This window comes from Arachis duranensis, chromosome 3 (assembly GCF_000817695.3).
Source record: "Arachis duranensis cultivar V14167 chromosome 3, aradu.V14167.gnm2.J7QH, whole genome shotgun sequence".
In the NCBI taxonomy this organism is placed as follows: Eukaryota; Viridiplantae; Streptophyta; class Magnoliopsida; order Fabales; family Fabaceae; genus Arachis; species Arachis duranensis.
This window is the reverse complement of record NC_029774.3, coordinates 30917709-30943001: the sequence shown is the minus strand read 5'-3', so window position 1 is coordinate 30943001 and position 25293 is coordinate 30917709. Positions and strand designations below refer to the sequence as shown.

General features: G+C 36.1%; 1 protein-coding gene across 5 annotated transcripts; it reads right to left on the bottom strand.

Moving 5' to 3' along the window:
- Nucleotides 1-975: 975 nt before the first annotated feature.
- LOC107478453 (uncharacterized) lies at nt 976-6237 on the bottom strand. Of its 5 annotated transcripts, XM_052259305.1 has the most exons (8): nt 6071-6237; nt 5634-5919; nt 4960-5456; nt 4261-4355; nt 4036-4158; nt 3001-3807; nt 2086-2305; nt 976-1757 (listed from the first exon to the last, which is right to left on the bottom strand). In XM_052259305.1, the coding sequence occupies exons 3-8, from the start codon at nt 5252-5254 to the stop codon at nt 1231-1233; spliced, it is 2067 nt and encodes a 688-aa protein (XP_052115265.1). In that variant the 5' UTR covers nt 5255-5456; nt 5634-5919; nt 6071-6237; the 3' UTR covers nt 976-1230. The 5 variants fall into 5 exon arrangements, with proteins under 5 accessions (XP_052115265.1, XP_015954086.1, XP_052115263.1 ...); XM_016098600.3 differs by having other exon boundaries at nt 5634-6237; XM_052259303.1 differs by having other exon boundaries at nt 5668-6237.
- Between the last annotated feature and the right edge of the window lie 19056 nt (nt 6238-25293).

The window sequence follows — 25293 nt, the reverse complement described above, 5'->3', positions numbered from 1 at the left end:
AGTAAACAGGTGGCTCGCAATTTTAGGCTCAATTTTGGTCCAATCCAACTCATTTTTGATGTATTTGAAGACAAGATTTAAGGGGGGTCAATTAAGTAGTCATAGTAGTACTGTATAATCATGTTTTAGGCCAATTCTAGAGAAAGAAGCTCCAACTTTTTTCTTAAATTTAGGATTTTTAGTTTAGTTTCTTCTTAGATTTAAGTTTTAATTATTGTTTTAGTGTAATTTTCTTTATAATTCCTTGTTCTAGTATCTTAATTTGTTTGATTTTACTTGTTAGTTCCTTTATTTTTATCAATTTTAGTTTATGAATACTTGTTTGAATTCTAATTTTTTTCTTTAATGCAACTTCATGTTTTCCTGTTTGTTGTTGCTTGGAGGTGTTGAGGATCTTTTCTTCGCCTTCTGTGCTATGAACTCCTCGAATGTGTGACTCAGGAGTGAGACTTGCAAAAATGATTCCGACGCTCAAATCAATATTACCTCCAAGAAATATTTAATAAATTCCTGATGGTTTAAATGAGAACGATCTTCTTTCTGTCTCCTATTTGTCGTGTGTTTTGGAGTCCTGTCGAGATTTGTGCCTTTCGTAAAGGTTATGCGTACGTTTATTGATGAGGTTGGGTTGATTATTCAAAAAGCAGTTCTGAGGTATAACGTCATTTATCCAAGTTATTAGGGTACAGATCACCATGTAATCCATGTGATCAATTGAATTTTATTTCTAACTTAAATATATTTGTTAAAACTTAAAAGGAAATTCTAAAAAAAAGAAAATCAAGAAATAAGAACTTTAATAAAGTACCCAAGTCTAGTTTGGCCACATGATCAATAGATTTCCCATAATAATCATACTGAATCCTTTTGGTCGCACACTTGTAACTTGTTCATGAAGCTATACATGAAGAAAAATGTTAAGTTGCTGCAAGGAAATAAATGAAGGTGGTATAGCTAGTTAGACAAGAACTGAAATTAATCAACAATATCTGTTCCCTTATGAAAGAAATCTACATTCTAATACAATCAATTGAAATAGAGAAAAACAGATACTCGGAGACATTACCCCTTAACACTGTACACCTATATGGAAGGTTAAAAACGAAGAATCACCTTTCCACATTACTATTTACATTCCTATCTTAGCTATTAGACTCAACTTACAACAAAGTAAGAGATGGTTGCAATGCTCTACAATCAGCCATCAGTTCTAGCAAAAAAACAAAACGTTTATACAGCCATTTCCACGGGTTCCCCGGCTTTACCGTCCGCCACGGAAGTGCCAAACGCCTCCGTCTCCTTGTTATCGTTATCGTTTTCGCTGTCCGTGTTATCAACATTGTCATCATTGTCATTAGAATCATCACCATTATCTTCATTACCAGTGCTATTCATCTCGATCACATTATTATCTACTTCAGTATCTTTTTCTGACAAAAGATTATTATTATTATTATCATTATCACCATCATCATCATTGTTATCCCCATCTTCAGCAACACCCTCAACCTTTTCTTCAGCAAAATCTGGTTCATTAATAGCCTCGTCACTTGCCGGAACTTCATCACATGAATTTGCAGCACCAACAGAGTCCCCGTCTTTAGCTGGGGACGTGGAATGCTTCGTGTTAACGCCATTTATGTCGAATATAGTTGAGGCTATATCGAGCTTCGGCTTAATACCAATCCACTTGTCCCCGGACCAATCTCTAGATATTCTTAGATCTTTCTTGCTTACTTTCATTAGCAACCGTTCACCTGATATCAGAAGAATAACTCTATTTATAAAGGGGAGACAAATAATAAAATAATTTAAATTTTTTTATCAGATCCTACATGCATTGAGAACAAATTTTGACTGAATTGAATTGAATAAATATAGTTTAGCTCACAAAATTAGATAAGAGTCTATTGAATTATATACAAGATAGTTTCATCCAAGGACTTGATCACACAATTTTATTCAATATAAGGACCTAAGTAAAAACTTTTAAATTAAAAAGGCATAAATTGAGCCATACTATAAAATACTTTACATATTAAACCAAAATTTAAACAAAAAAAATAGAACAGTAATATAGCATACCAGGAAAGTATGCTTGCACATTATCATCAACATAGTTATCAGTTTCAGTTACAACTCCCTCCCACCAGCCGTCACTCCACCATGCATCAATTGCAGTTCCAACCCCAATAACCAATTCTTGATCGTCAGAGGTTGGAGGAGCTGGCCTGATTGTTGATCGGCCAGGATGTCTCATCCCAAGTTTATCTGGCATGGCCAACTTGAAAGTAGGGATCCATTCCTAAAACATGGAAAAGATTAAGGTAACAGTGTTGAATACCAAATTAAGATGTGCAAATGTAATGCATTGAAGGAAACTAAAAAACTTTTGCTTTGCAATATATCATTTACCACTTGGTTCCATGTCTATTTTTTTCACATAAAATTTTAAAAGGTTCTAATCATATCATACTCTACTTGAATTTGGGATTACAATCCTTGTCATTATTGGTCATGCCATACCCATTTAACCTCTTTTCTTCTTCCCTAAAAATTTCAAATTTCTCATACTTCTGAACTAAGAAAAATTCAATCCCTCAACAAGACAAGCCTAGATATCTTCTGTCATTCTTTCATAGCATTACTTAGCAAAAGAGATCAAGGAAACTGATTCAAATAACATCCTTAGCACAGGTACTTCCATATATGAGTATGCAGATCCTTATCACTTGGAAGATTTATAACTAGTAGTGGTTTATTTCAGTTCAATTTGGACCCATCATTAGTCTAGCATAATCCACATAAGATATAAACTACAATTATAAAAGAACATTTCTTTCCAGTTACAAGTTGCTGTAGAAGAAATAGAGCCTTAAATGTTCTTTTTGACCATGATAACAAACAGTAAATAGGAGCCGGCTTTATATATGGCAACTATTGTAGGATTTAACCAACAAAGGAAACAGAATTTGGAGAACCACAAAAGCAGGACTATACCTCAAGATTTCCACTTCCATCTTCATCCTGAATATCATCATATTGGGCTTTCATCTGTTTCCGAGATACCTGCACAACCGTACACCTGAACCAGCAGCCTCTGATACCGCTATCCTGACAGAGGACCTCTATCTTGTCATCAATCTTGTATGTGACATTATACCAAGGTTGAGATTCAACTTCCTTCTGAGAAAACAATTTCCTATCTGTCCTAGAATTATTTACACCCTGAGAGTTTTTGTATACCATCATTTGCTGACTCCTAACTAACTTCCTAACTCCTTGTCGATCCATCAAAGACTGAGGAGTTCCCCTATCCCTTCTCTTGGTTCTGAGCTTTACATTTTCACCTGCACTCAACTCTTCATCTCCTCCTGCTAGGCTATTTCCCTTGGGGTTCAGCATAGAATCAAATTGCAAGCAAGAAAGAATTGGTTGATCATAGTAGCCACGCAGTTTACTCAAGTCAAAGGGCTTGACTTTGTTGCTCCTAAATTGCCTAAAGCACATATGTATTCTATCAGATGAAGTTGGGGAAAAGCAAGGCATGCATTTTTCATAGTGTTCACGACTTAAGACCGCGGCAGGACCATCAATACACTCTGCACTAATGACTTGAGAATATGGTGTGATGAAAACTTCCCGAGGATGTGGATTTCGTATGGGAATCACACCCTTGACTTCCTGATTATGGTGAAACCACCTCGCTTTGACCTTTTTCTGCCCCCTCCTATCTTCATACATATCCTCTAAATAAGCAACATAATGATTCTCGCCCTTGCCCATGACAAAAACAAATGATTGAACCTGGAAACCAGAAAGGAGGCAATGATATATGTGATGTTATTAGCAAAGAGATATGTACAACTCAGAGATATTTTCCTCTATGCTAAACTCAAAGCACCAGATCCTTCTCTGTATAATCTATAGAATAAAATATCAAAGGATGAGCAACAATACTTGAAACCTCAGTTCAAGTCCATTTTCCAATACTTTCATGTTTGTTTAGGAGGTGGATGGATGAGGAATACTTACAATTATTTTGATGCCATTCCTGCAAAAAGCATGATAATGTTTAAGCTGCTTGCCACACGTCCACGCCACTCCAGACCAAACAATGTCAGACTTGGATAATTTGGAGTTTCGGGTTAGAAATCCCTGAGCAAGAGACGTGTGTATACATCAAAAATATTAATTACAACTGGAATTAAATGATATAAATAAAGGAAGACAAAGAAAAAGTAAACAAGAGGGATATACCTTGCCATTCGCTATCGGAGCAGGAAGACCAGTAATTTCATTGACACTACCATTTGTGGTATCATAAGCATGTCCTGAAGAATGACTAGGTGATCCTATGATATAAAAAAATATAAGTAAATATATATAAAAGAACAGAATCTTAATAATCTTAAACGAGCTTTCACTATCAGTTTTACTATATGTGAGCATCAGCAGTTTTTGTTGAAGGGGTAAAACGAGTTTTATTAGAAAAAAAGGAAATGGCACTGGTATAATGGTCTATTATCCTATACAACAGGAATAAGTAAGAACAAAACTATATTAGAGAAAAATGGCAGTGTTAAAAAGCTTTCAAAGTTCAGACTGCACATGATAGAGACTCCATATAACTCCAGATTAAATGACATAAAAAGCATTGAACAATATAAAAACTATGAGAAAGATACATTTACATAGATACATGAATGAGTTTTATGCACTCATGCCACAAACAACAGCTCAAAGATTTGTATTGAAAGATATGCATAGAGTTGCCTTACACAAGATATATATATATCACTATACATTAGTTCATGATTTTGATTGTAACACAAAGTTGTAACATCCTTATATTATCTTTCATTTTGCAGCTGCACACATACATTCAACCAACAACAACTAAAAAGCATCAAAATGATAGCAATAAGATAAAGTTATAGGCAATAAGTATCAATTTACCACTTCTATCTCCTTGAAGATGCTGCTTTGAAAGTGTTGACGTCAGCCAATCAACCACCTCTCTTCTAGATCTCCATTTGAAACCGGCAGGAACAGAACCTTCCTTCCCACAAATTTCCAAAAACTCATCGGCGACAACGTAGAACATGTGTCTAACACTCCTCTCAGTGCCCACAACAGCAAGTATGGATTCCCCATCAGAATCCTTCAGGTAATAGTGGACCACACGGTTGCCACGCTCTTGGGAAACAAAATGCTCTTTCCATTCCACGAAACACCGGTCGGTTACAGCCATCTCGAAAGGAACTCCAAGAGGAGTGAGCTAATGCAAAAACCAGATTTGCACTTGAATTCAAAGCAATGGCAAGGGCTCCAAACCCTTTTGTTTAACTTGTCCAATAGGACAATCTTTCAGATCCAAACTCGTAAAGTAATAACCTTCTAGCATATTATCATCTAAACAAACCCAACACCAAAACAGCTTCAATCTCCTCACTCTACATAGCAAAAGATATCAAAGATAATTACTACAGAAAACAAATAACCTTTCAGAAACACTAATTAGAAAGATTTTCCCTTTCTAATGATATCCAGCAAAAACAAGCAAAAACAAAAACAAAAAATCTTCTCTCATCAATCAAGAAGGGCTATGCAGTTAGAGAAAAACGAAACACCTTGTGAACTAAATTGACCCTTTTCTCTCAATACCAGAAAGCCTCATGAAGATGCATGATCCTCAGGTGAAACTGAAAGTTCTTTGAAACTTGACATGAGCCACAAAGCAATATCAATCTAATGCATCTTCACAAACAGATCAGAGAGAAAAACCTTGAGAAAAACCGATCCAGGATCTGAAAACCCCAGGAAGCAAAAGGCTATTGGGTTTTTGGCTGCTCTAGTGCTTGTTGCATAAAAGGCAAAAGGGTGTCTGAAATTGCAGAAAAGATTGAAACTTCTTTTCTACAGAAGACAGTTATCAAAGACGTTGATGAGTGATCATGGGGTCACTAGAAAGAGGATCTTGGACTAAAAGCAGCTCAGAGAGAGCACGGAAGAGAAGAGAAGAGGGAATGAGGCTTGCGATACTGATGATGAAGAAGAAAGAGGATACCTTGAAATTGCCATAGACATGGAAAGTGAGAGAGTTGCAGAGCTGAGAGATTGTGCATCCAAAATGAAGCGGCAGGTTTTGGAAATCAGAAGAAAAAAGAGTGGGGAAGTGGTGGTTGGTTTTTGGAAGAATTAAGGTAAAAATAATCGGTTAGGTGTAAGATTTTGGTAGGGCAGTTAGATACAAGATGCTAAGTTAGATGTAACTATGTCAGAGTAAGACCAACCATTTTTTATTTTGTTTTATTTTATTTTTTACAGCATATATCGTCCATATGATATAAATTGTAAAGTAACCTTAAGATGAGAATATTCAATTATTATAATGTGAAAAATTTACCATCTATAGGTAAAAGGAAACCAGCATATATCCGACTTTCATTGGTACAATTTTTAACTGTTTGGAAAGTTTTTTATTCTAGAAAAAAAAATTCTATTCTGTTAATAAAATAATTTAATTTTTTAGTTTGAAATGCCTTTAATATATTCGTATAATTCTTTGATTTAGCATAACTTTTTAATGAGTTAAATTTTTTTCTTGTATAATTTTACGTTTGTTAAAGTCATTTTATAAATATTCACTTATAAATAAAAATATTTTTTACTATTTTAAATATTAAGTATAGTTAATGTAGGAATTGATTTGAAAATATTTTATTTGGAATAGTTGAATAGTACTTAAATAAATATTAGAAGTTTATATTTCGTCTTATACATGTAATAACTATTTTTTGTCTTATTTATATAATAAAAAATTTCAAATGAATCAAAATCATTCATTTTTATTTGTTTTAAAACATACAAAAAAAATTCAATTGAGCTGTTATTATAAATATACTTTAAATTTTGATATTTTTAAAATCTTTTAAAGTTTAGATGGTTTTTTTCTCATTTTAAGAATTTTTTGTCTTCAGAATTCGATGGCATAAGTAATTCTAAAAGAATATTAAAAATGTAATAATCAGAAAAAAATAGATAAGACGTGTGACCCACTCCTAAGTATATTTCTTCCTTCTCTACCTTAGCGTGGAGCTCGCCATTCTTGTCCCGTCGCGTCGCCGCCAGCCGCATCCAGCTCGCTTCCATTGCGTCGCCATCAGAGGCCAAAACCGAGAGATGCATCCGAGAGAGGGGACGAGCACGAGAGAGGAGACGAGGAAGGACAGCCGCCGCGCCTTGTCTCCGTTGCTGCTGAGCTTCAACCGTCGCCATGCCAAGTCGTCATCGCCATTGTTGGGACAGAAGAGAGAGCTCGAAGAGAGAGAAACAGAATGTGCGAGAGGAGCCATTGTGAATAGAGGGCTGTTTCGCCACCAGTCGCCGTTCGAATAAACCTTGGTTTCTAATGGAACTGTTGGTGCCGCTGGAGCTGAACGGTTACTGTCAATAACCCAAACTATCGCAGCTCCACCTTGTCGCTGCCCTACTCCAAATCCTACGCTCATTTGTTCCATTTTACTTCAATCCTCCTCACCTTGGATTTTGGCACTCCGGGTTCGGTATCTTCGGTCCCTTGGGACCAAGTTGTGAGTAGACTTTACATTTATAATTGTTTGATTGTGCATCTATAATTATTTTGATTTATAACTAGTATGATCTTTGAATTATACTCACTATATTTGTCTTGAATGATTTTAAATTGATTAGTATAATTGATAATTGATTTATTTAAATAATTCATTTTTATGAAGTTTATGCTTTCGGAACTATATATGAGACTATATATATTTTTTTATGAAATTTTGTATTATTCTAAAATGTTCGATTTTACTTGAAAATTTGTTTTTGAAGCATTGAAGTAATTGTTAGTACTCACTTACTTTAAAGATTGTGAAATATGTTTGAAATTTCTTATAATTGAGAAGTATGATTAGAAAGATTTCTGATGAGAAAGTATAATATGATTTGATTTGATTCGATACCTTATACATTTGAAAGATCAAGGAATTGTTGTATTTGAAATTATATGTTTTGAATTGGTTTGGGAGGCTCGTATTAGAAAACCTTAGTTAACGGCGGCTATGACGTTAACTTAGATGCATCTAACTCAGACTCCAGCTAGCAAGGGTGTTGCTAGCCTAACGTGTAGACCACACGTTAGATCTGTTATTCTGTTAGGACACACAAGAGGAAAGGGCTACCCATAGAGGTGAAGCCACTCAAGTGTGGACTTTTGATTTGATTTCTGTATGAGAACTCCCTTATTGATTCACTTATTATTATCAACTATTATTTTCTATTAAAATTATTTTGATATAATGTTTATATGGTCTCATGTCGATTATAGATGTATTGTCTAGTCACTGAGTTGCAAAACTCACCCCGTTTTTCTAAAAACATTTTTCAGGAACAATTACTTGTCTATGTGACGCTTTCGATTCAAGATGTACGATCTACAATGAGTACTTATTTGTTGACGTTTTTTAGATGTATATATGCTCCATATGACACAGACAGGATCCAACTATTTTTAATTATCTTAATTTTATTATAAGTGTATAATTATTTATTTTAGAACTTGTATAATATTTGTAACTTTCTTATTCAACTTATATTTGAGTCGGTTAGGCTTGCTAGGGGACTATTTCCCCGAGCGCCGGTCATGGTTCATTTTGGGCTATGACAAAAAATGAAGACCAATCATTATAAACATAACAAAATTCTAAAAAATATTGAAAATAAAAATAATGAAGCCCTTAGCTTTTTATAAAATGATTTTTTAGTAAGCTTTAAAATTGAATGCACCAAAAACTAATTAACAAAAGACTTATGTCAACTGCATGTACACTATTTTTTTTATCTCTAAGAAAAAAAACTTATATATTATGAATTTAAAATGAAAATGAAATGGTGAATTTTCGCCACTTATCATTATCATTCAACCACAATCATGATTATGGGAAAAAGTAGCTAAATTCTTTCTTATTATATAATAGTTGTTTCGAGAGTTATCCAATGCATGAAATTGACTCCGCAATATTCGCACAGATAGACCGACAAGTACACTGGATTGTCTAAGTAATACCTCAGGTGAGTGAGAGTCGATCCCACAGAGATTGTTGATTTGAACAATGGGTATCTTGTAGACCTTAGTCAGGTGGATAGAAAATATAGTTTGTCACGAAAACGCATAAAAGCAGAATAAAATAGAATTACTTAATTGTGTGAAATCAATGATGAGAGAACGGTTGAGGTTTCGAAGATATTTTCTCCTTCTGGATCAACTTTTCTCATTGTCTACTCCAACTTCTGCTGATTCATTCCATGGCAGGCTGTAAATGACTAACTCCAGGTCAGTGGTCATTAATCTCCTCTGCTTCAGGACAAACACGGGGTCAGTGGTCATCCAATCTGAACGAGGGTGAAGCTTTAGCAGTCCATTCCCTTAGTGATCCTACTCAAAGCGCCACAGACAAGGTCGGATCTTCCGGATCAGAGAACGCTGCTCCAATGATTCTAGCTTATACCATAAAGGCCTTAATTGTCTCGTACCTCGGCTGCACTGATGTCTCCAAGTACCCAACGAAGTCATGGATTAGCTGTCTGAGAGATGTAGAATCAAGCTTGTCGTTCAGTACTATCCCGTCAAGGACTCGCAAAACCCATGTAAAATAGAGATGACAGTCAAGTTACACTCCCAATTCATTAGGACGAAGAACGAAAATACATCTTAGAATAGAATCAAGCATATATTAAAATAGAATAGTGATATTATTAATCCATAGAAATTAGCAGAGCTCCTAACCTTAACCTAGGAGGTTTAGTTGCTCATAGCTTATAGAAAAGTAATGTAAAACGTGTAGAGTGGCCAGGAGCTAAAGGTAGAAGATCCTAAACATTGGTGATCTTCTCTTATTATATTAATATGATAATTAAGGATTACAGAAATAAGATAAACTAGTATTGTAGTGCGAAAATCCACTTTCCGGGTCCACTTGGTGAGTGTTTGGGCTGAGCTTGAGTGAATCCATGAGTTGATACTCTCTTATGGGCGTTGAACACCAGCTTGGGACTCCCATTTGGGCGTTGGACGCCAGCTGCTCCCTTTTGGGCGTCCAACGCCAGGAAAGGGGTAAAGTACTGGCGTTGAAAGCCAGTTTTGAACCTTCATTTTCAAAGCAAAGTATAAACTATCATATAGTTCTGGAAAGCCTTGGATGTTAGCTTTCTATAGCCATTGAGAGCGCGCCATTTGGACTTCTGTACCTTGAGAAATGCTTTTTCGAGTGCACAGAGGTCAGATGCTGACAGCATCTGCAATCTTTTCTCTATCTCTGACTCAGAATTTTGCCAAAACTCCTCAATTTCAGCCAGAAAATACTTGAAATCATCATAAAACACACAAACTCAAAGTACAATCCAAAATTATGAATTTTGCACTAAAACCTATTAAAATAGAATAAAACTTAAACGAAACATAATGAAAATTATATGAAAAAATGATGCCAAAAAGCGTATAAATTAAAATGTCCGCACAGTATTACCTGAAACGTTGATTTGAGCCTGAATGTGATATTCAGGTCCCTTTGTGTAGCAGTGTCCGACTTGTTAGTGTCAAGATGCCGCTTGTCCGAGTTCTTCGTGAGAAAGTGGGGGGTGGTACCTACAAGAGACTCTGATGCTTAAGTTAACAAGAGCTTTAAGCAGGTTTGAACACAAATTATACCTGAGGAGTGTCAGTGTATTTATAGTAGAGTTGATAACCATCTTTGTCGGAATAGTTCCATCTTTCATGATGGATAACCATTCCCTTTATCTCGGGGAGCTTGTTATGATCTTTCTTTTAGGAAGATAAAGATAGTGGGAGAGATTTGGGGAGGCAGTTACTTATTTAGATAAGTACAAGCGGGCCCTTTCGCTGCGTCCAACCTCTTAAAGAGGTCGGGTATTCGGTAGATCAGAGGCCATCCTTTGCGGTGGGTCTTTTGTCTTTATTGGGCCTGGCTTTGTTTATTGGGCCAAGGTATGAACAGTGCCCCTGTTTGAGCCCTGATCTTTTGTAGGTCAGGCTCAAGTGTTCTGTGACTTCTGTTTAGATGTCGGGTGCCCCTTTCTATAGAGGTCGGGTGTTCGACCTGTCTAAAATTTTAAACGTTGCCTTTATTTAAATGAGGGGCTGAATTGGCGCGGTAGTTTTCTTGATCTACGTGCATGATTTAAAGAGGAGTTAATGCGCCCGTTACCGTTTGTTTCCTATAAAAGCTTTGTGGCCTTTCTTCTTCTTCCTTTCTCCATTTTTGAAGTTCTTTCCATTTCTCTTTTCTTCGTGAAGAATTTTCTCCTTTCTTGATTTTTTTATTTACTTTTGTTACCAAGGTTTTGTCGCCAAAAGGGGAACGTTTGTGTTTAACTGCAGCTTGACGTGCCCCTCTTTCTTTTGATATCTTTGTTAAGGTTGGTTTCCTTCTGTCTCCTTTATGGTACTTCTTGTATCATGAAGCTACTTTTAGTAATGGTGTGGATGTTGATATACTTTATATTGTTGATTCTTTGAGGTTACTTGCTGTCTTGTTTTTTTGCTAGAAAAAGCCTTTTCTTTTTCTTTTTTGGGGCTGGTGCAGAGCGCTTGGGTCTAAGAAAAGGCTCCCTTTGTTGGATGATTGGTATCATTCTTTTGTCGGTTTTGGGTCTTTTGGTTTTTCTTATCATTGTGGAACTTTATGAATGTCACCATTTTGTCTGTTTATACCTGTGTTGCCCCCTAATGGTGTCGCTACGACATGACAATGTCGAATGGGAATGATAGCTTTTGGTTTGGAACAATTTTGAAAAAATGGCTTTCTTTGATTTTGCTATTTTGCCCGACTTCTTTTGGGTTATTTCTGAATTCTTCTAGTAACGACTTCTTTACTTTGTATTTGTAGGTATAGGTTTTATGTCTTATTCTACTGTTCTGATCATGTCGACTAAGGTTCATTCTAGTCTCTTGGCCTGGGTGGATACCCCCGTTTTTTCTTGTGTTCCTATAGTGGATAGGGAGTATTGCGAGGCTCACTGTAGATACCATAGGATCTGTGATAGTAGGGAGGATGAGAAAAACTATGAGTTGGTAGCGACTGACCCTGAGGAGAGGGTTTGTTTTCCTCCTTTAGATAGATCGGAGTGCCCTTTCTTTTATGCTTATGACTGCTTTTTTACTAAGCTGGGCATATCTCTTTCCTTTTCTGATTTCGAGACAAACGTCTTCTGGTCCTATAATGTAGCCCCCTCCTAGCTTCACTCTAACTTTTGGGCCTTTTTGAAGATTTTTCAGCTTCTATATTGGGAAGGCTTCATGATTTTTCTTCTGTGCCGTTCATGGTAGAAGGTGTTTTCCATTTTTTATGAGTCTTTCCATGATTTTAAAATTATTTCTTCAAGGTTTGGATTGTGGAGGGTGCCCGACCTTTCTTTTTGGATGAAAATAACGAGCCAACCTTTTTCCTTTTCTAGCAATAACACCCTGTAGTGACCAAGTACACCATAAATAGTTTAAACAAACTTGAAAAAGAATTTGTAGACGTGTTGCAAGAGTGTTGGGCTCCTCACTTGGATGCAAAGAAGTTTTTAGGGGACCCCAGTCAGCTCTGGTCTGAGTTAGGTAGTTTTCCGACCTTTAACTTTGTAATTCTTTTTTAGCTACTTTTTACTGCTCCTGACGCGTTTTCTTCCTTTGCAGAAACAATGGCTTCCAAGACCTCATCATGAAGTATCTTCACAAGACCAAGAAGGAGGTGGTAGCTCGGAGTCTTCAGGGCCAAGAGATTGATGGTGCTTCCTCCCGACCTTCTCCCCAGAAATCGGGTTCTGGCACTGTTACTTCGAGGAAGGTTATCCCTACTCTGGCTGTTCACTTAGTTTCTGCTGACTCGACCTTGGAGATTTTGGGTACTCTGTTGCCTTAGGGACTTCCTCCTAAAAAAAGAAGACCTCCGAGGAGCCAAGTATTAACAACAAAGATTTTGACGGGTTTGCCTGGAGTGAAAAGAATATCCTCCCTTACAGCTAGATAGCCATGGATGATGTGGCCATCCAGAGTCACCTCAACCATATGGCACGTAATTATATCCGTATGGTGGGGTGAGTATTGCTCTAGCCAAGGAGCTGAAGAAGACTCACGGTCGTGCTATTCAAGCATTCCTTGATCCCGCCCGAGCTGAGGTCGAGAGGGTGGGTAGCCTGAAGTCGGAGTTGGAGGAGGAAAATGTCAAGCTAAAGTCTGACTTAGAGATGGATCGTGCCTGAGCTGTGAAAGCTAAGGCCATGGTGCTAATGGCAGAGGAGATGAAGAAGAAGGTTGAGGAGAGTTACTCCCAAACTTACGAGGAGTTGATTGGTATTCGGGAGAAGCTGAAGGCTGCCCGGGAATAGCCGGGATGACCATGCTGACCTCTAGGAGCATATGGTCAGGGGAATGAACGAGATGTTCGAGAACTTGAAAGCTTAAGTTCAAGTTCTTGCCCCCGACCTAGATCTTTCTCTGTTCAGCATGAATAACATTGTCATTGAGGGGAAGATCATACCGGCTCCTGATGAGGATGAGGGGCCTCCTCTCAACCTGAAGACTTCTGCTCCTCCGGCCGTGCAAACTTCAGAGGTCCAGCTCGAGGTTCAACCTAAGGTCATTGTCGTGGAGACTCCCCCTACACCTACGGCTATCCTAGCTGTGCCAGTTTCCATGCACCCTCCATCTTCACTTGTCGAAGGAAAATATGCCGCTACGAGCGAGAGACTCAACCTGCTCGTCGGTGAAAAATCTTAATTTCTTTTTCTGTATTGGAATGACCCGACCTGTGGGTCCTTATAACACTTAATTGTTTGTAATAGTTGGTAGCTTTCTTGAACACTTTTGCTTTTTATTTTTAGTTGTTTTCACAACTTTATAAAATAATGTTCAAAGTTATTCTCTTTATATCTCAGAGAACTTTTTCGGCATTTAGAATGAAGTTATGTCTTTATAGTTGAACATGGTTTGCTTGACTTTTAGGTCTTAGCAACTTTGTTAGATTATGAGTTATTAGTTTCCTTCCATAGTTCCGACATCGAGTAGTCGGACTTTATTAAGTTACTTTTATAGCTCGTTTTTTGTCCGATCACGCTAAGGTTGCTTTATACAAGTTGTTTATATAAGTTCTTACATTAATTTGTACCTCGTTGCTTCATCTTTCCGACCTTTTTTAGGTCGGGCAATGATTTTTATGGTTTGTCGAGTTTAATTAATGTGTTCTAAATTGAAAACTTTTGGAGAAATGGGAGTGAAAGAAATAGGAATTTTTAGTAGTAATTAAGAAATTCTTTACAAAAATCTACGTGCTAGGGGCTTGAGTACCCCTAGCCCTTGTGCTGGTGCCTCATTAAAAATCCTAAAATCGGGGAAAAAGAGTACACCTCTACGCAAGGTTTGCTGTCTAGCTGTAGTACCTTCTCAAGTTACATGCATGCCAGGACTTCGGGAGCTCTCGTCCTTGGAGGTTGGACACTTTGTAGTAACCTTTGCTTAAGGCCTCTACTATTTTGTAGGGTCCTTTCCAATTGGCAGCCAGCTTTCCTTCTCCAAATTTCTGTACCCTAATGTCATTTCGTATCAGGATGAGGTTGTTGGTGCCGAAACTCTTCTTGAGCACCTTTTGGTTGTATCTTAGGACAATCCTTTGTTTTAGAGCTTTTTCTTTAATTCAAGCTATTTCTCAAACTTTTGGGAGGAGGTCAAGGTCTTCTTTTTGTGCCTAGACATTGGCTCCTTTATTGTAGAATATTACTCTAGGTGAATCTTTGGTTACTTCTATGGGGATCATGGTCTCCATTCTGTAAGTGAGTTGGAAGGGTGATTCTCCTGTCGTGAAATGTGGGGTGGTCTGATATGTGCATAAGACCTGAGGTAGCTCGTCAACCTAAGCCCTTTTACGTCTTGTAATCGGCGTTTCAACCCAGCCAGAATGACTTTGTTGGCAGCTTCAGCCTGTCCGTTGGCCTGGGGGTGCTTTACCAATGTGAACTGGTTCTTTATTTTTAGGTCGGCTACCAAGTTCCTAAAGGTTTAGTTGGTGAATTGGGTTCCATTGTCGGTAGTAATGGAGTGGGGGACTCCAAACCTTGTGACAATATTTTTGTACAAAAATTTCTGACTTCTTTGAGCAATAATAGTTGCTAAGGGTTCTGCCTTGATCTATTTAGTGGAGTAGTCAATCCCTACTATGAGGTATTTGACTTGTCCTAGCGCTTGTAGAAATGGTCCGAGCAGATTGAGACCCTATTTTGCAAATGGCAATGGCGAGGTAATGTTGATGACCTCCTCGGGTGGCGCGACGTGGAAGTTGATGTGTTTCTGACACGGTGGGCACTTCTTAACGAACTTGGCTGCTTTCTTTTGTAAGGTCGGCCAAAAGAAGCCGGCTCGAATCACCTTTTGTGCCTATCAAGTGTTTGATAAATGGTCAGGGGAAGAAGTCTTATGTGTTTGATGTTGGAAAGGATATTGGTCAAAGGACTTGGACTAAATCTTGTGATGTTGAGGTTACGGTGGTAGTGAAGCATGATCGGATCGAAAGTGATGACTTGATCAATGAGTTTAGTGTAGCTATGAGTGAAGGGTTTGTTCTTGATTGGAACAGAGCTGTGGATTGTGCTGAGTGCAAGCTTTCTGATGGGTATTGTGCATATAATGGAGCTACTAGGAAAATTATGTGCATATGCGAAGATAGCAGAATTGTTGCCAAAAGTTGAAAAAAAGGTACGCTATTTTCAGATTAAATTTTTAATTACATCTTAAACCCCAATAATGTCTTGAACCACAAGATCATGCAAGTCTAGCAACAAAAGTACTTATCAAGATGTTGAGATAAGCAATGATATGTTGAGAAAAATACTAGGTATTAATCTAAATTATTTTATTTGTGAAAATCATAGAAAACTGAAATCTCTAAATAAAGTTGCCACTGAAAGAAAGTACAAAGTAGCCTTCATTCCAGTGATATACATATATTTATGGACTTAGGAAGGCATTGTGTACTTTTGTGGACTAAAAGTATTGGTGTTTACATGTGCAGAATGTTTTGCTTTGAATCTTGGAACCATTGAACGACATTAATTCGCTCTTGGTCTCACTGTTACAGCGGCAGGTAATCACTGGACCAGACTAAAGAAAGTCATTATTGGTAATACATCCAAGGGTTTCCTTTCATATTTTTCTTTTATGGTAGTTTCGTATTATATTGGCCAGAATATTCAGAAATCATCAACTCTTCTCCACTAAGGAATAGTAAACAAGTGATAAGAATTAAGAACATTTCTCTTATTTTCTCAAGTATGAAAAAGTTTAAATTTTTATATCCTTTACAATACTTTTTTCTTGAATTGGAGATAACATTCAAAATCGAATATCAGTTGCTTTATGCATGGCAATGGACATGACTCTTTAGTGATCTGAACATTTGTATCTTACTCTTTTACTTTTTTACTATGGCATCTGTCCACGTCAACTAGTTTTTCAATTGTTCACATTAAAGGTGTAGACCATGAAATGGTTTCTTTTAGTTTCAAGCCAAATATCATAACTTTCTTAAAGGAAGATCCCAGAAGTATAACAGATTACACTTATTTATTTTGATTTTTCTTTCATAACAAAGTTTATAGAATTAAAAGCATTAGATGTTCCTCTAATTCTTTATTTGCTAACTAACAGGTGCTACAGCAGCTGCAGTAATTGCAGGATTGTTGAGTATTTGTTACTTTATATACAAGTTACCAAGATGGCGAGAAAGATACAGCTTTCTGACAAAAGGTAACTAAGATATTGAAACTTTCGTAAAAAATCATGGTGTGTTAATTATAAAAAGATATAAATTCTTTGATGTGAAGAAAATGACCAACTCCTTCAAAGTTAAACTAGGACAAGGTGGTTTTGGTGTTGTATACAAGGAAAAGTTATTCAATGGTTTTAATGTGGCCGTCAAAATGTTGAATCCATCCAAAGAAAACAATAAAGAGTTTATCAATGAGGTAGATAGCATTAGTAGAACTTCTCATGTTAATGTTGTCACCCTTTTTGGATTCTGCTTTGAAGGCCACAAGAAAGTTCTTATTTATGAATTTATATCAAATGTTCCCTTTACAAGTTTATTTACAGAAATAAAGGAGTTGAAACTACTACATTGTTGAGTTGGAATAAGCTGTATCGAATTGCCAAAGGAATAGCTAGGGGGTAGAATACTTACATAGAGGATGCAACACTCAAATTTTACATTTTGACATAAAGCCGCATAATATTCTTTTGGATGAAAATTTGTCCTAAGATATCAGATTTTGGACTAGCAAAACTGTCCTAGGAAGGAAAGTCTTATTTCCATGTCGGATGCTAGAGGAACAATAGGGTATATAGCTCCATAAGTATGGAATAGACATTTCGGCAAAACTTCTCATAAATCTGATGTTTATAGTTACGGAATGATGCTTTTTGATATAGTGGGAGGAAAGAAGAACATTAATGTAGAAGGGAGTAAAAAAAGTGAGATATATTTCCTTGATTAGATATACAAAAAGCTTAAGTAAGGCACTCAATTAGGACCTGAAGATGGAGAGGTGGCAATAGAGGAAACAAATTGGTTAAGAAAATGATGATTGTGGGTTACGGTGTATTCAAACTTGAGTTGAAGTCATCACTACATCTAAGAATTTCAAATTAATCAAGCTTCTACCAATAGGAATTAAAAATTAAAGGTCTTTGACCAATAATAGATATTACTTAATCATTAACACAAGCCTATAAATTACTACAAAATTAGACCTTATAAACTTTTAGACTTATAGATATGATTTATTTATAACCAATTTGTAGAAATAAAATTCTCAAAATAGCAAAACTTATGCTATATATTATTTGAAAAAATTGAAGGGATCGGAGTACCTTACAATTGGTCGTCTAACATTAGGGGTATTTGTGGTGTGATTTGGATCGGTTGTGAATCAAAAACTCATCCGGTCCGAACACTAATTTTACTTATGGTACGATTTGAATTGGATGATATTTTTTAAAGAATCTGATCAAATTCAATCCAATTTAAAGTGGTTTGGATTAGATTAGATTTGCGATTTTGTAAGTAAAAAAATTAAATATATAATTATATGTAGCAAGTCTTAACATCAAATTTTAAAGAACCAATAATGACATAACAAGTCTCAACAATATCTTGAAAAATTGACAATAACATATCAATAGAAATAAAATTATGGGTTAGTTAAAATAAATAAATAAATCTCATTTTGAACCCAAAATATTTATTAGATAATAATAATAATAATAATAATAATAATAATAATAATATAAAATTATAACAAATTGAACATATTATAAGTAAACTTATAAATATAACAATAAAACAACAAAACCATAGCACATTGTATGTTTTAGATTGGACTGGATCAATTTTGATGAGTATATCTGAAATCCAATTCGATCCATGTGTTTTGCGAAAAATAGAATCCAATCAAATCCAAATTAGTGCGGTTTTAATCAATTTTCGATTTGGATTAGATTGGATAAACGGTTTAATTTGGATCGGTTTAGATTTGAACACCTCCACTAACACCAGGAGAGACTTTAACATTCACATCATAATTAGAGTCATCTTTATCATCATTAGTTTCTTCTTGTTTCTCTTCCTTCTCTTTCGACTCCTCTGCTTCTTTAGAAAAGCGAGGAGATAGATTTGTAATGAAAGGACGTGATGATGATGCCTTCTCTTTGTTCTTTTTCTTGAGATTCTCAATAATTCTTGATTTTATGCTTCAAGAATACAAAAACTCACTCAAATTTATTTAATTAAATATGACTACTCACGTGAAGATATATTCACGTAAAAAATCATTAAATAGTTACTCAATTAATATTTCTTAAATCACATGAATTGAAATATATTTGATATATACTATCTTTTTTTTATCATACCTGGCATCAAACTCATTAACGTAATCACGCACATGTTCGAGGCTCTCCAAAGTCTCCCAAGTGTTTGATACGTCCTCCCATCCAGTCCTGTTTATATTTCACCACATACATATATGAAATATCCATTTGATCATGTGAGTCACCAAAAGCAATAAACAATAACAATCTAAAAATAGAGAAAAAGAAAAATAGGTCCTTGACCTTTTATCTTGCGAATATTTAAGTCCCTAAAGATTAAAAAATACATTTAAGTCCTTAACTTTCTCAAACTTGGACACCTAGATCCCTCCGTTCATCCGGATTTATGAAATGTAACAGAGGCATCTGATGTGGATATTATTCTATAGAGGTAGTCGTCACGGTGACCCACGTGAATGGTATAAAAAGGTAACAGGACAAAAAAGCCCCCAATGCTCAAACGAGGTCGTTTGAGTCTCCACCTTCTCCGAAGCTCGTTCCATTGGTTCTTTGTATTCCCTATGAACTCTAAAGTAGTATTATTCCAGTAAGAGAAATCACAGCAAAAGGTAACAAAACCCCAAGAATTCTAATTAGAAACTCTCCCAAGATTCTCCCAAATGAGTTCCTAAAAACCAAAGCAAGAACCAATTTTCCAACCTTAATTCAGAAACTGAGAAATTGAAAATCAAGAACAGGGTAGAAGGCACAACCCTAACCCAGAAATGAATGTAGAATCAACCTTAATCCCTAACTACTAACACTAATGGAGCAACTATGAGATCTGCTGAAGACAAAGGTTAGATGGTGTCCCCATCGTTGTCAGTGCCTAAAAGGCATGCTTGTCGAAGGAGGAAGGAGTAGACGAGGTGCAGCTTGCCGTTTGTAGAAAGAGAAGATGTCTCATTCATGGAGTCTTCGATAAAGTAGAGCCAATCGAGGCATCTTCTCATCGCAGTAGAGGCAGCGACAATGAGCTCAGAAGATGGCGGTGGCAATGTTGAGGGAGAATAGTGTGGGCTGCAGTTGAAAGAAAGATGATTGTGGCAATGTGAGGAACCACGGATTGAGAGGAGGAGTGAGTGATGAGAGTGTAGTATCGTTTAGGGGGTTAAGATGGACTTCAGAGTTTTTTGTTTGTTTTGATAAATGGGGGCAGTAAAGAAGAAGCTTGGGCAGTTTTTTTTAGGACGAAAGTGTGAGTTTGACTTTTGATCTTTCTTTAGTATTTGTGGAATTGTGTTCAAAGGTTTAAGGCTGTATAGAGAATATATATAATAACCAAAAGGACAAGCTTGGGGAGGGGATACTGAGTAAAATGATGTTATTTGACAGTTTTAGTATCTAGGGACATTTTTGTCCCTAAACTTTTTTCCTAAACTGTCCACATCATACATCGTAATAGCCACGTCTGCAGAACGGGGTCCATGTTAGACTTTTCCATTACATTTCACAGCTCTGGATGGATAGCAAGATTCAAGTGTCTAAGTTTTGAAAAAGTTAGTGATTTAAATGTATTTTTCAATTTTCAAAGACTTAAATGTCTGCGAGACAAAAAGTTAGAGACTTATTTGTCCTTTACTCATATAAGTATAATAAAATAAAATAAAAAGAGCATTAATAATAATCATAAGCACTAACTATTTGAGCATGTACTGTAACTTACCCTGTATATGACATTTCCATATTCAAAGATTTTGATTAGATCATGATAAATCAATAGATAACGATAACATACACCATAATGATAAAGAATAATATATTAATACATAATAAATTAAAATAAAAGAATAAAAAATTGTATCCATATTCATCATCAGATTCATTATTCTCAAAAAGGTGATAAAGTCTCCAATCAGTCACACATAATATTTTTTTTGTAAAAAAAAAATTCAATGAACACAAAATTAAAATTAGCAAAAACAAAAAACCTTAATCAGTAATCTCATACACACAAATATATGATATTTTAAGTATTTTTTTCACAGAATAATTAACTTTTAGAATAATTAAACATTCAACAGTAGAATAAGTAAATCTGTTATGATAATATAATTAATTTATTTTACAATAATATATAACCAATTTGCTTCTATGAACATTAAATATATATTCTTATATGGCAGATAATTGATAAATAATTTTTTATATTTTCATATAATATATTTGATTTTCGATTATATATATACCCTATTAATAAGATGAAAAGAATATGCATATACCTTATGAATTCTCTTACGGCATATGGAGTGGACTTCGTAAGTACGATCATCATTATCTTTTTTTGGTGGCATTGTTGATTGTTCTCACTCACTCTTAACTCTTTAGTATAACACAATTCACTGATAATGTATGAAGACGCCCTTTTAATGTGTGGATTTAGGCCTTAATAAGGTTAACATCTAATGCATTTTCCAAATTTGGTAATATTTATGTATAAATAGTATTTTAATAAACACGTATCTTTTCACATTTGTCATTTGGCAATTTGTTTAAATGTATTTCTCTACCATCTGAGTTGTAGATATGCATAGATGCTAAATATGGAAAGATATATTTTTCCTTATTAATTTACAAATATGTCAAAATAATTTATCAAATAATTCATCGCTTAATAGGAGAAAACGCGTCCGGATTTATTTTCATGTTATTATGTTCCATATGTAACCAGATCATCTCACAAGTGTTGAATATAACACTACAAGAAAAATGTTGATTACCATTAGATTTATCAGCAGAATAACAAAAATAATTTTACCAGTACCGTCAGATTTTGTGTGGATACAATCCAAGGTATAAACCTTGTTGGTAATTGATTACCGACGGATTTATTTTTTTGATAGTAATTGGTGGCGAAATTAGCATCAAAATACGATGTTAAGGTTACGAAAATATGATGCCAGTTACTATCGAAAATTATCCGAGGTTAAATTTTACGTCAAACAATGTGACTTCGCGCCGAGTAAATTCGACAGTGGATTTAGTTTTTTATTACATTGGATGATTGTTATCGTTGAATAATTCCAATGATAAATTTGGCAGTAGGTTAATGTGTTTTTTGAACCTATAATGGATCCTAATAGTTAATAATTGATAATCAATTCCTAATTAATAAAGAATAAATTAGTAATTTGTTTGAAAACAATAATTTATATAATGGGAAATATCACATATATAGAATAAAAAAACAAAGGAATAAGATGCTGTTAAACTAATCAAAATAAAGTCTTAATGACTATGGAGTCTGATAATCATCATTGTCGTAATCAAAACAAGGCATGCTCGTGACAGGTCAACCTGTTGTCATTCTTATCTAAAACAATATAATTATATTACAATCTAATCAAAGTTTGATAAAGAAATACAAACGATAGAACTAAGGCTAGCGTGCGTTATAATTATATGATCTTATTAAATAAAGTTTAAAGATACAACAAGTAGTTATGTATATTTAGGTTAACATTATTCAAATTCATCATCATCTTCGTCCTCTGGTTCATTATCTTCCTCTTCCCAGGTAATTTTCTGATCATCGAACTTGTCTTCTTCTTCTTCGTCTCTATCGACCCCCTCTTCTTCTTGAACATCATCATCATCATCTTCCCAAGTTTGGCGCCATCTCCCTTACTTTAACCATTTCGTCCAACTCTTTTCAATTTTGAAAACAAATCTCTTTGATTCGTTCCCCACCCATCCCCCTGACAGTTTCCCTTCCCAAAATCCTTCCCTAATCCCATCTTAACTTCCTTTTTACCTTCCCCAAACTCCTTTCACTCCCATCACATGTCCCTCTCTCCTACTCCCCTCTTTGACCAAACCCTTCCACCAACCCAAATCCCAAATCGTACCTCACTCCACTCTATATATATACTCCTCACCCCTCTACATCTCATACCCACACAATTTCCTCTTTCTCTTTCTATTCACAAGAAACCCCAAGCCCCTGTCCTTCCCCTTCTTTTCTTTTCTATTTCTTTTACTTGCATTACAATTTTATTATTATTTTCTTAACCTCCCCCTTACATAATCCATTCCCCATTGGTCCACCCCTCTTATCCTTCTTTCTATTTTTCTCAAGGACGAGCAAACATTCAAGTTTAGTGTTGTCGCTTCGCTTGTTCTCTATTTGATTTCATGACACCAAAGAGCACTGAGACCTCAAGAAAGAGGAAAGGAAAGGAATCAGCCACCGGTAATTATGATTCAAGAAGATTCCACTTTAGATTACATGAGGAGCATTTTTATAAGGTCACTTCCAAGAAGACTGTGATTCCGGAAGTGAAAATTGCACTTCAACTAGACGAGTATCCGGAATGCCAATTCCAGATTCGGAGGCGAGGATGGAAATTTCTGTGCAACTCGCACACTAAGGTTGGATAATTGATGGTTCAGAAATTTTATGACAACCTTTGGATCACTTATAAGGATGTCGTTGAAGTTAATGAGAAGCCACCAAAGTTTTGTGAGAGGAAGAATCCGTGACTTTAGTCCAAGGAGCATCTGACAGGCCCTTTATTTTCCACCCCCTGATCATATGGCAGAATGCTACAGTGAGAGGGTGAACAGAGATCAGCACTTAGACCAAGTGCTTGTTGAGATATGCATTCTGGAGCCCAGTGGAAAATAGGTTCGGAAGGGAGACCATACCAACTTAGGAGTAGTGACCTTTTTCCTTTGGCTAGGGGATGGCTAGACTTCATCCGGAAGTCCATCATGCCTACTAGCCACTAGGGGTGGCAAACAGGCCTAAACCCGACGGGCCGCCCGCGTAACCCGCCAAAAAAAGGTGGGTCAGGCTAGAAAATCGGGACCACTAAATAGCAAAAGCCCGCTTAACTCACACCGCTTAAACCGCGGGTTTTGGCGGGGCAGGGCGGGCTTTCCCGCCGAGTTAAGATTTTTTTAGTGAGGGGGTATTTTTGTAATTTTTTTGCCAAAATCTAACTTCCCCAAACCTAACTTACAAGAGTATGAAGATAAAAATTGAGTGTTTTGGATTATGTTTATGTTATTTTGGAGACTATTTATAATTATGTTTTGGATTATGTTTATTTTGCTTTGGAGAGAATATTTATACTTATATTTTGGATGAAAACTTGGTTTATAATTATATTTATTAGATATTTGTAAAAAAAGGAGTTTTGGCGGGCTTAGCCCGCCAGTCCGCCAGCCCGCAGTTAGGCGGGGCAGGGCGGGCTTCCCCGCTTGCCACCCCTACTAGCAACCGGTCCGAATATACCGTGGATTGTGCTATTATGATTCACTACATTATGAAGGGAGAGGAGGTGGAGGTAGAGGACATCATTGCTCAGCAAATCTATAGCATTGCCTCCAACTCCTCTACACATGCTAGACTGAGCTTCCCGCATTTCATTTACCACTTCTATAAGGCTGATGAGTGGATATTTTATATCATTTTTTGTACTATTTTCTTAGTATTTTTAGTTATATCTTGTTAAATTTTACTATGTTTTAGTAGGTTTTAGTGAAAAAATTACTTTTTGGATGCTACTTTGAGTTTTTGTGTTTTTATTATGATTTCAAGTGATTTTTGGATGAATTTAGCAAGTTTTGACAAAGTCTGATTCAGAGACAAAGAAAGGACAACAGATGCTGTCAAATCCTGACCTCCATGCATTCCAACGAGCATAGATACAGAGATCCAATTGATGTACTCTCAACGGTGTTGGAAAGCTAACTTTCAGGACTTTCCAAAAATATATAATGGTTTATGCATTTTTTTGGAGAAGACTGCCCAAAACGGGCGTTGAACGCCCAACTTACCCCTTTTCTAGTGTTCAACGCCCAAATAGGACTAAAGCCAATGTTGAACGCCCAAACCCAGCGTTCAACGCCACCAACGGAGCAAGGAAACAACGTGGACACTCCCTAGTGGGTGTTCAACGCCCACTCACCCAAGTTGGACGCCAAGCTCAACCTAAACACTCACCAAGTGAGCCCAAAAGTAGATTTTTTGCATCTTTAGCTTAGTCTATTTCATTTTTGTAATTTCTAATTATTATTAATATCTTTTTAGGTCTAGTTATTAGTATAAATAGAAGGAAGATCACTCTTGTTAAGAAGGCTTCATCTTTATCTTCTTCCAACTTATCATACATTATTTCTGTAAAGCATGAGCGGTTAAACCTCCTAGGTTAAGTGGTACACAAAATTGTGATCATCAATGACGCCATCAACATGGTACGCTCAATTGCAATCTCAACTCTTTATCACAACTTCGCACAACTAACCAGCAAGTGCACTGGGTCGTCCAAGTAATAAACCTTACGCGAGTAAGGGTCGATCCCATGGAGATTGTTGGTATGAAGCAAGCTATGGTCATC

Excerpts from the sequence above, each read along its gene's own strand:
- LOC107478453 (XM_016098600.3), bottom strand. The coding sequence starts at position 5,254 with ATGGCTGTAACCGACCGGTGTTTCGTGGAATGGAAAGAGCATTTTGTT. Across the intron at positions 4,356-4,959 it reads TCTTCAAGGAGATAGAAGTG|GATCACCTAGTCATTCTTCA; the intron begins GTAAATTGATAC and ends TTTATATCATAG. Across the intron at positions 3,808-4,035 it reads GGAATGGCATCAAAATAATT|GTTCAATCATTTGTTTTTGT; the intron begins GTAAGTATTCCT and ends TCTGGTTTCCAG.